This window comes from Lipotes vexillifer, unplaced genomic scaffold, assembly GCF_000442215.2.
Source record: "Lipotes vexillifer unplaced genomic scaffold, Lipotes_vexillifer_v1.1 scaffold120, whole genome shotgun sequence".
Lineage (NCBI taxonomy): Eukaryota > Metazoa > Chordata > Mammalia > Artiodactyla > Lipotidae > Lipotes > Lipotes vexillifer.
This window is the reverse complement of record NW_006791240.1, coordinates 1,705,594-1,717,469: the sequence shown is the minus strand read 5'-3', so window position 1 is coordinate 1,717,469 and position 11,876 is coordinate 1,705,594. Positions and strand designations below refer to the sequence as shown.

Here is an 11,876-nt window from a genome sequence, read left to right as displayed (position 1 = left end):
CAGTATAAAAAAAAAAAAAAAAAAAAAAAAAAAAAAAAAAAAGTCATTAATTACTTGACTATATTACTTAATAATATTCAAATTACTTTACATATACTTTATGTATAAACACAAAGAAAGAACATATTTTTACCAGTTTGAAAGGTGATTATATGTGTGTGTGTGTGTGTGTGTGTGTGTGTGTATTTTAGAATAAACTTTCAAAACATTACATTATCTGAGTTTTTTAAATTGAATCGATAATTACTACCCTATAACTCAAGGTTAAATATCATTTCTTTCTTACACATGGTAGAGGTTTATTATCATGCACTGTTTGTATTTCTTTGTAGTCGCAATGTGCCCAATACGCTGCTGATAGAAGAGAGGAAGAAAAGATGTGTGACCATCTCATTAGTGCTGCGAAACATAGGGACCACGTGACCGCAAATCAGCTGAAACAGAAGATCCTTAACATTCTCACAAATAAGCATGGTGCTTGGGGAGCAGTTTCTCATAGGTGAGTTATAAAAAACTAGAAGTAAATAGTAACTCATAGGTTAATTATAGTAGTTATAAGTAAAAAATAAACTTAAAAATTCCTTACAAAATATGATTTTAAAGTGTAAAAAATGGCTTAATTTTTCTCCTGAAATCTTTAGTAATGACTCTTGAGAATGGTTTAAAAGAAAATCGAAACTTTTAAAAGTAATCTAATGGAAATTTTTTTCTAAATCATAATAATATGTAACATAATACAAAATTTGTTTAGGCAAGTATTTTAGACTACCATCTCTCATATATAACATGGGTGTTAGTTATAAGAAGTGACTTGTTTTTAATCTTTCAGAGTCAACTCTTCAAATTATTAAATTTATATCATTCTTAATTTTTTTATGCACAAGTAATAATAATATAAGCATTCACTATGGAGAAGTAATACATTCTTTTAAAATTTTTTCTTCTATATTTCTCTATGGAGTCTTTCTTAGGAAAGGTTTCATCTCAAAGTAGGGTATTTATGATATTATAATAGAAACAAAACCAAAATTGGTTGTTTTTGCATTACAAGTATTTTTCTTCCTGAAGCTTTGTGAGCATAAAATTGTTTTGTTTTGTTGTCCTCTGCACAATGCCTTCTAGAAAAATAGTAGTGAAGCAGGTCACTATATTTAGATTGCTAATGTTCATTTATATGTCTTCATTTTATCTTATCTCATTGACTGTTTGTATTAAGTCTCTGTCTGGCAGAGTTTAGAGATTGGGTAAATGTGGGCGAGACACTAAGAAAAATTCTGGTAGAAGTGATTCTGTTAGTTAGAGAAGAACATCTAGAATATGGCCAGGATATTATTTGACAGACTGTCCTGGGGTCTCAAGTATAAGATATATTTAAGAAAACTTTATTATTTGAATTTAAAGTAAAATTATAACATAATGTCTTTAAAAATAGTTAACAGTCTCCTTAAAAAACTAAAAATAGAACTACCCCATGACCCAGCAATCCCACTACTGGGCATATACCCGGAGAAAAGCATAATTCAAAAAGAGTCATGTACCACAGTGTTCGTTGCAGCACTATTTACAATAGCCAGGACGTGGAGGCAACCTATGTGTCCAATGACAGATGAAGAAACGAAATTGAGTTATTTGTAGTGAGGTGGATGGACCTAGAGTCTGTCATACAGAGTGAAGTAAGTCAGAAAGAGAAAAACAAATACTGTATGCTAACACATATATATGGAATCTAAAAAAAAAAAGGTTCTCAAGAACCTAGGGGCAGGACAGGAATAAAGATGCAGACGTAGAGAATGGACTTCAGGACATGGAGAGAGGGAAGGGTAAGCTGGAACTAAGTGAGAGAGTGACATGGACATATATACACTCCCAAATGTAAAATAGATAGCTGTTGGGAAGCTGCTGCATAGCACAGGGAGATCAGCTCAGTGCTTTGTGATCACCTAGAGGGGTGGGATAGGGAGAGTTGGAGGGAGACGTAAGAGGGAGGGGATATGGGGATATATGTATATGTATAGCTGATTCACTTTGTGATACAGTAGAAATTAACACACCATTGTAAAGCAATTATACTCCAATAAAGATGTTAAAAAAAATAGTGGGGGCTTCCCTGGTGGCGCAGTGGTTGAGAGTCCGCCTGCCGATGCAGGGGACACAGGTTCGTGCCCCGGTCCAGGAAGATCCCACATGCCGTGGAGTGGCTGAGCCCGTGAGCCATGGCCGCTGAGCCTGCGCATCCAGAGCCTGTGCTCTGCAACTGGAGAGGCCACAGCAGTGAGAGGCCCGCATACCGCAAAAAAAAAAAAAAAAAAAAAAAAAAAAGTAGTGAACACTCAATATTTGTTTCTTATAATAATAGCAATACCACCACATCTAACATTTATTAAATATTTATTGTGTGCTAGGCACCATACTAAGAACATTACATGGGTTATTTTGTTTAACATTCAGAACATCTCTATTAAGGTTGATACTGAAATTTTATTTTCATATTACAATGAAGAAATTGAAGATTTCAGAGGTTAAGTGAAACTTAGATAGTATCACACAACTTGTACAAATAGAAGCAGAGTGTGTCAGTCAGGGTTCTCCAGAGAAACAGAAAAGAACCAATAGGATATATGTAAGACATAGATATAGATAAGGTATAGCTATGGATATGAATATGGATATGGATATAGATATATATAGATTTATTTTAAAGAATTGGCTCACATGCTTATGGAACCTGGCAAGTCTGAAATCTGTAGCGTGGGCTGGCAGACGGAAGCGCAGGCAGGATTTGTTTCTTGGGGCAGAAATCCTTCTTCTCCAAGAAGCCTCAGTCTTTTCTCTGAAGACCTTCAACTGATTAGATGAGCCTCACCCACATTATTGAGAATAATATCCTTTACTTAAAGTCAACTGATTATAGATGTTAATCACATCTACAAAATACCTTCACAGCAACATCTAGACTAGTATTTGATGAAACAGCTGAGCACATAGCCTAGCGAAGTTGACGCAGAATTTAACCTTAAGACAGTACAGTAGCACGAGCACTTTGCCCTAGCTATAGACCTTGTCTCTCTTTTTGTGTCATCCGAATTGGATTTATCTACTCAGTTATATATAGTGAGGACTATAACATTATATTGCTAATAATTCAACTGGTATAATGCAGGATATTGCCTTAAATGTATAAAGCTATACATGGTTTGGTTTTAATATTTCACCAGATAATTAAAATACAGCTAAAGGACAGAGACTTCCGTAGTGACAGTCATGTGGTCACGTGTCGAATGCATCCTCTGCTCAGCTTTCCCTTTATGGTAGCTCATTAGATAGACGGGAAGACTGGCAACAGGACCCCTCAGAAGAACAGGTAATACCTTTGTCCTTTTCTGCACATTAACTCCCTGTGCTGATTAACTGAAAAACACACAATCTGTCTATTATCATCCTTTACTAAGTGGGACACTGAACTCTAATCTTTCTTAGCATTTGATTAATTAATAAGGCTCAGTTGTTGGACTGCTTCTTTTTGTCTCATTCACTCTCTAGGCAATTTTATCTAGTCCCATGGCTTAAAAAAATACCAATATGTCAGTAACTCCCAAATTCTCCAGGTCTCTCTCCCTTATCTCCAGACATCTATATCTTCCTACTTGGTATCTTCCATTCGGATATCTAGTTGTCATCTCACACTAACGATGATAGAACTGAGCTCCTGAGATTTTCTCCCAAACCAGTTCCTCTTGCAGTCATCTCCTTCTTAGACATGGAGAACCCCAGTCTTGCAGTTGCCCAGGCCATAATCGTTGCTCTTATCCTTAACTACTCTTCACACATCCCATATTGAGCCCTTCAGCAAATCTTATTGATTCTGCCATTAAAAAATCCAGCATTTGACTGCTTTTCACCATTATCTTTGATATCGCCTTGATCCACGACACCATCATTTCTCACTTGACTTATTGCAGCGTTACTTTCAACAGTCTTCCTGCTTCTGCCCTTGTCCTCCTAAAGTCCATTCTCAGCATAGCAGTGTGGGTGATTCTTACTAAAATGTGGAACCCTTTGCTCCTCTGCTCAGGAACCTCCAGAATTATACTGTGCAAGAAGGTAACCACTAGTCAGATGTGGCTATACAAATTTAATTAATAAAAAAGTTAATTTAATTAAAAATTTAGTGCCATAGCTGCACTAACCACATCCAAGTACTCAATAGCTGCATGTGTCTCGTGGTTCCCATATTAGACACCACAGAACATTTCTATCATTGCACAAAATTCTACTGGACAGTGCTACTCCAGAGACTTCTCATGTCACTGAAAGAAAAAACCTACAAGGACAAAGCAATGTAGAATGGTCAGAGAAGTCCATTCTGATGAGGAACCATTTGAACAAAGAGCTGTCTGAGCATTTCAAGCAGAGAGAACAGCATACAAAAGAAGGAAGTGCTTGGCCTGTGCATAAAGTAGTCAGAGGCCAGTATGGCTGCAGTGGAGCGAGCCATGGGGAGGGAAGGTACTGTCATCTGGCCTCCATTAGCTCTTTGACCTGCTTCTCCTACTACTCTCCCCTTGTACTTTTTGTTCCAGTCACTGTAGCTTCCTGCTGTTCTTCAAGTTTGCAGGATATGCTTGCTCTGTTTGGAATGCTTTCTTACAAAAAACCTATGTGGCTAGCTAGCTCTCCCGCTTTGTTCCAGCTTTAATTCAAATGTACTTTCTCAAAAAAGTCTTCTGTAGCCACCCTGTCTAAAATTCTACTTCTTCCTCCAAATATTTAGTACTACATTCCTCTGCTTTATTTTTCCTTTTTCAAAATTTTATTACTAACATACCGTATATTTTACTTATTTAGCAGTTGCATTGTTTTGTTTACCACTAGAATGCAAGCTCTGTAATGGAAGGGATTTTTATCTCTTCTGTCCACAGCGTTATCCCTAGCACCTAGAATAATGCCTGATGCACAGCAGGTGCTAAATAAATGTCTGTTGAATAAATTAATAAATGAATGCTTGGTATATATCCTTTGATACAGTGATGCTACTGGTAATGGAATGGAAAAACAACTTAGTCTATTGTCTGTGACACTTTTATATTTTAAATGGAATAATTTTATTAAATGACAAAAAGTACTTACCCCTGCATGAAATGACAGCTCAAACTCATCTAGAAAACAGGATGAACAGTTTCTACTTCATTGGGTTATTTTAATGGCAAAATGAAATGTTATGTGCAAAATGCTTAGCACAACGTATGGCACATAGTAGATGTCTTGTATTTGTTAGTCACTTTTTATGTTCGGCAGCTCTTTACAAAGAGCCTTTTCTTAAAAGACTTAATTTTTTTAGAGTAGTTTTAGGATTAAAACAAAATTGAGTGAAAGGTACAGAGATTTCCCATATACTCCCTCCCCCACACATGCGGAGTTTCCCCCCATCAATGTCTCCCCCCGGAACGGTTCGTTAGGGATGAATCATAATCACCCAAAAGTGTAATCACCCAAAGGTCACAGTCCATCTTAAGGTTCAGTCTTGGTTTTGTATATTCTATGGATTTAGACAAATATAGTTGGAATCATATAGTATGTATCCCCTTCAGATTAGTTTCTTTCATGTAGTCATGTGCAAGTTTCTTCATGGCTTGATAGCTCATTTCTTTTAGTGCTGCATAATATGCTAGTGTCTGGATGTGTCACAGTTTATTTATCCACTCACCTGCTGAGGGGCTTCTTGGTTGCTTCCACATTTTGGCAGTAACGAACAAAGCTGCTGTAAACATCCATATGCAGGTTTCTGTGTGGACATAAGTTTTCAACTCCTTTGGGTAGATAACAAGGAGCGCAACTGCTGGCTTATATGGTAAGAGTATGTTTATTTTATGAGAAACCACCAAACTGTCTTCAAGGTGGCTGTAAGATTTTGCATTCCCACCAGCAGAGAATGAGAGTTGCTGTTGTTCCACATCCTCACCAGCATTTGCTGTTATTGGGGTTCCAGATTTGGGGCATTCTCATAGGTGTCTTGTGGTATCTAGTTGTTTTAATTTACATTTCCCATAATGTGGAATATATTTGCTATGCTTATATCATCTGTATATCTTCTTTGATAAGGTGTCTGTTAAGGTCTTTGGTCCATTTTTTAACCAGGTTGGTTGTTTTCTTATTGTTGAGTTTTAAGTTTTCTTGAATAGTCCTTTATGTCAGCAGTCCCCAACCTTTGTGGCACCAGGGACCAGTGTCGTGAAAGACAATTTTTCCATGGAACCGGGGGTGGGGGCGGGGGGAGATGGTTCAGGCGGTAATGCGAGCGACGGGGAGCTGCAGATGAAGCTTTCTCGCTTGCCCCACCGCTCACCTCCCGCTGTGCGGCCCCATTCCTAACAGGCCACGGACCAATACTGGTCCACAGCCTGGGGGTTGGGGATCCCTGTTTTATGTTATGTGTCTTTTGCACACATTTTCTCCCAAACTGTGACTTGTCTCTTCATTCTCTTCACAGTGTCTTTTGTAGAGCAGAAGCTTTCAATTTTAATGCAGTCCAGCTTATCTGTTACTTCTTTCATGGATTATATATATCTTCAGTGTTCTAGATTTTCTCCTATGTTATCTCTAGGAGTTGCATTTTACATTTAGCTCAGTGATTCATTTTGAGTTAAGTTTTGTGAAGGGTGTAACATCTGTGTCTCGATTTATTTTTTTGCATGTGGACGTCCAGTTGTTCCAAAACCATTTGTTAAAAAGACTGTCTTTGCTCCGTTGCGTTGCCTTTGCTCCTTTGTCAAAGATCAGTTAACTATATTTATAGGAGTCATTTCTGGGCTCTCTGTTCTGTTCCACTGACCTCTGTATCTGTTCTTTCAGCCATACTACACTGTCCTGGTCACTGTAGCTTTATAGTAGCTCTTGAAGTCCAGTAGCGTTAGTCCTCCAGCTTTGTTCTTCTCCTTACGAAGAGTCTTTTAAAGTAGTTTCCCATGTGCCACTTAGTCACCCTCTAACTTGAAATATACAGTTATAATTTATTTATTTTATTCATTTAATGAGCAGGTAGCTCTTCAGCTCCTATATGTGCTAGCATAGTGGTGAGCAAAACTGACTTGTTCCCTGCCCTAACGTAACTGAATTATTGTCTAGTAGAAGGGGCTGATGCTAAACAAATAATTATAGAAATAAAAGATGTTAATAACAAACTTCGGCAAATGCTAGGAAAGAAAATATAGGGTACTGTGCAAGAGAGAGTATAGCAGAGGATCTTTATTTTAAAGTAGGGATTCAGGGAAGACTTTCGAAGAAGTTCGGTTTAAGCTGAGTGCTGAAGGGGTGAGAAGGGGATCGTCAGCAAAGGGTAGGGGGTAGAACATTAAGGAGAGAAATATTACAAAGGCTCAGAGTGTAGCAATAATAAAATGAACAAAAAGGGGGCTAGTATGCCTAGAGCTTAGTGAGCAATGGGGATAGTGGCTTGAGATGAGGCTGGAGAGGAACATATGAGCCCGATGATTTAAAGCCTTGTAGATCATGTTAAGGATTTGCGACTTTATCCTAAGTGGCACGGAACACAGTGAAGGGTTTTGAGTGGAAGAGTAACATGATCTGATTTATGTTTAAAAAGATCAGTCTGGCTCCTCTATGAAGACATATGCTGGAAGAAATAGGAAAGTACGGTCACCCAGTTTACAGCTGAGTTCACATGTCACCCTTGCTATTGCGTTTCCTGGGTTCTCTATCTTTCCTAAGCCTGCCTCCTCATATTTTGTTGTTATTATCTGTATTGCAATTATCTATAATATATCACTTAATATTTTATAGCAATGTGACGTGCCTGTCTCTTCCAATAGACTTGTAGCTTCCTAAGTGGAGGGATTGAATAGTACTTATATTTACACCCTTGTTCTTAAATATATGTTAAATCTGAAGGAATTTCATCTCTATCATGTTCTGCTTCCTGTTTTACAAAAAAATCCTTAATTTTAACATACAATTCTTTTTAATTTTATCTTTTGACCCAATGATGCTGCTGGCTCTAACATTTTAGCTCTTGAATTAATATAATGTTATTGGTCTATATTTCTTCTCTGAGGAAAAACTAGAGTTTGATAGCTTTTTTTTTTTGCGGGACGCGGGCCTCTCACTGTTGTGGCCTCTCCCGTCGCGGAGCACAGGCTCCGGACACGCAGGCTCAGCGGCCATGGCTCACGGGCCCAGCCGCTCCGCGGCATTGTGGGATCTTCCCGGACCGGGGCACGAACCCGTGTCTCCTGCATCGGCAGGCGGACTCTCAACCACTGTGCCACCAGGGAAGCCCTGATAGCTTTTTAAAAACGCATATTCAAGAATTAATTCTGTTACATAATACTTAGTATTTACAAACAGTTTTCCCTTATTTATTTTGTTTTTGGATCATACTTCCTATGTCTTAAACTACATAATGCAAATTTTAAAATGGGCAAAGGACCTGAATAGACATTTTTCGAAAGAAAATATACAAATGGTTAACAGGTACATGAAAATGTGCTCAGCATCACTAATCATTAGGGAAATGCAAATCAAAGCCACAATGATGTATCACCTCACATCTGTCTGAATGGCTGTCATCAAAATGATAAGAGATAACAAATGCTGGAGAGGACAGGTAGAAAAGAGAAACCTTGTGCAATGCTGGTGGCAATGTAAATTGGTGCAGTCACTATGGAAAATGCTATGGAGGTTGCTAAAAAAAATTAAAAATAGAACTGTCATATGATCCAGCAACTCCACTTCTGGGAATATATCTGGAGGAAACAAAAATACTATGCTGAAGAGATATTTGCACCACCAAGTTCATAGCAGTACTATTTACAGTTGTCAAGACGTGGAAACAACCTAAGTGTCCATCAATGGATGAATGGACAAAGAAGTTGTGGTATACACATATACAGTGGACTATTATTCAAACATTAAAAAACAAGGAAATCCTGCTATTTGCAGTAATGTGGAAGGACTTAATATTATGCTGAGTGAAATAAGTCAGACAGCGAAACACAAATACTGTTTGATCTCATTTGTATGTGGACCCAGAAAAAAAAGAAAAACAACAAATTCATAGAGAAAGATCAGACTTGTGGTTACCAGAAACAGGGTTTGAGGGCAGAGGGAATTGGATGAAGGCAGTCAAAAAGTACAAACCTCCAGTTATAAGATAAATAAGTACTAGGAATGTAATGTACAGTATGATGACTATGTTAAGACTGCTGTGTGGTATATGGGACAGTTAAGAGAGTAGATTCTAGGAGCTCTTGTCGCAAGGAAAAGAAAAACTTTTTTTTCCATTTTCTTTTTTTTGCTTTTTGTATCTAAGATGATGGATGTTAACTCATTGTGGTACCATTTCATAATATATGTAAGTCAAATAATTATGCCGTACACCTTGAACTTACAGAGTGCTGTTTGTCAGTTATTGATATATCTCAGTAAAACTGGGGGGGGGGGGAACTTCATAAGCCATAACAACTTAAATTAAAATCAGGAGATTGTCAGGACTTCCCTGTTGGTCCAGTGGTTAAGATTCTGCGCTTCCATCGCAGGGAGCATGGGTTCAATCCCTGGTTGGGAACTAAGATCCCACACGCTGCGCAACTCAGCCAAAAAGATTAAAAAAACAAAAAACAAAAAACGAGGATGTACTAGGCCCTTGAGTTAAAAAAAAAAAAAGACCCACACAACACACGCACACATACACACGGTCGCAATTTTTAGTGTGCATTTTCATATAAGCATTACTATTGAGATTTTGTTTTCGTTAGGATGTTGGTAGAAACTCACATTTATTTAGTGCAGCTATGTATCGGCAGTAACTTTGCTGATACTTCGCATCTAATGCGTTGTTTTCATTCTAACAACACTGTAAGGTAGATATTATTTTTCCCGTTTTGCAGCTAAGACATGTGAGTCTCAAAGAGAAGTTGAATAGCTTTCCCAGTGTCACATAGCTGAATAGTAGGGACAGGATTTGAATCTAGACTTGTCCAACCCTAAAGCCCATGGTCACTCCAATGATGAAATTAATTACTAGTTATTGTATTAGTTATAAATATTATCAATTGGAATAATGAAATAAAGAGAACTTAAACAGGAATAAGACTCAAACCTCTGAGGTTTTAGAAAATATTTTTAATGTTTTACAAGTTCAAGACCCGAACTGAATTAACACTGGAACTCCTACCCACAGAGGTCAAGATATAACCTGCAGTCTGAACCTAAGAGGGTCGATTGGCCGGTAAAACAAAAACAGACAAACAGACATTCTCCATAGGAGATTAGCAGGATGCAATTCAAAGTTATTTAATATACAAAGAACCAGGAAAGTCTTGACGTTTCTTAAGGAAAGACAATTAATAGATACCAATTCCAATTCCCAGAGGTTGGAGCTATCAGATAAAGATTTAAAAACAGCTGTTATGACCGTCTTTCATGAAGTAAAGGTAAATATTCTTTAAATGAATGGAATGATAGAAGATCTCAGCAGAGTAATAGAAAGTATAAAAAAGAACCAAATGAAAATGAAAAATATAATATCTGAATAAAAAGTAAGTAAATAAAAAAATTTTAATGTAATATCTGAAATTTTAAAAATACACAGACTGGAAAAAGTATTTGCAAGTCACACATCTTACAAAGGACTTATAAAAGTATACAGGTATAAGTATATATATTTATACAAATATAAAATTATACAAAGGACTTACAAATATATACACACACACACACACACACACACACACACATATCGGTATATATGTTTATGTGTATGTATAAAGGACTTTCAAAACTTACTAAGAAGACTAACGTTGCAATAAAAAAGCGAGCAAACATTTGAATAGACACTTCACCACAGACAGTATACAGATGGCATAAGCATATGGAAAGATACTCAATATCCCCAGCTCTTAAGGAAATCAGAATTAATACAACAATCATATACCACTACCATTAGAATGAATAAAATTAAAACAAAACAAAAACCTGGTAATGCAAGAGCTGGCAAAGATGTGAAGCAACTGGAGCTCTCATACATTGCTGGTAGAGATACAAAAGGTCCAGAATCTTTGGAAAGTGGTTTGGCGGTTTCTTATACAGTTTAACGTACACTTACCATGTGGCACAGCAATCCTCCTACTCCTAAGTATTTACCCCAAGAGAAATGAAGATTTACATTCACACAGAAACATGTACATGAATGTTTATAGCAGCTCTATTAATAATTGCCAACAATTGAAAACAGCCCAGGTGCTCTTCAGCTGATGAATGGAAAGAACCTGTGGCACATCCATATTCTGGAATGTGGCACATCCATATTCTGGAATGCTACTCAGCATTGGTAAGGAATGGGCTGTTGATAATGCAGCAATCTGAATGCATCTCAAATGCTTTCTGCTGAATAAAAGAAGCCAGACACATTGTATAATTCCATTGTTACATTCTGGAAAAAGCAAAACCTTAGGCAAATAAAACACATTGGTGGTTTCCAGGGGTTAACAGTAGGGGGAGGATTTGACTAGAAAGGGCTAACGTGAGGGAGCTTTGGGGGGGGGGGGGATAATTAAACTATTCTGTATCTTGATTGTGGTAGTGGTTTCACAATTCTATGCTTTTGTCAAAATTTATAGAACTGTACACCCAAAAGACTGAATTTTACTGTACCTAAGTTAATACATTTTTAAAAACTTAAAGGCCCCATATTTATAGATGATTCTTGAGCTGTGAATACTAATATTTAACAAACTATATTATATTTTTAACATAGAGAATTGCAATCAGATATTATTTATTAATTGTTTAAAAGTTAAATAACAAGTCAGATTATCTCAGTTATATCCATGCCAACACAGGTATATCGGAACAAAATCAGA

General features: G+C 37.1%; 1 protein-coding gene across 1 annotated transcript in view; it reads left to right on the top strand.

Annotated features, from left to right (window-relative positions):
- The window catches only part of NBEA (neurobeachin), a 640,668-nt gene that overhangs the window by 337,992 nt on the left and 290,800 nt on the right, over positions 1–11,876 (top strand). The window contains 1 exon segment of the mRNA XM_007464249.1: positions 333–499. Within this exon segment, the coding sequence (XP_007464311.1) occupies positions 333–499 (167 nt within the window).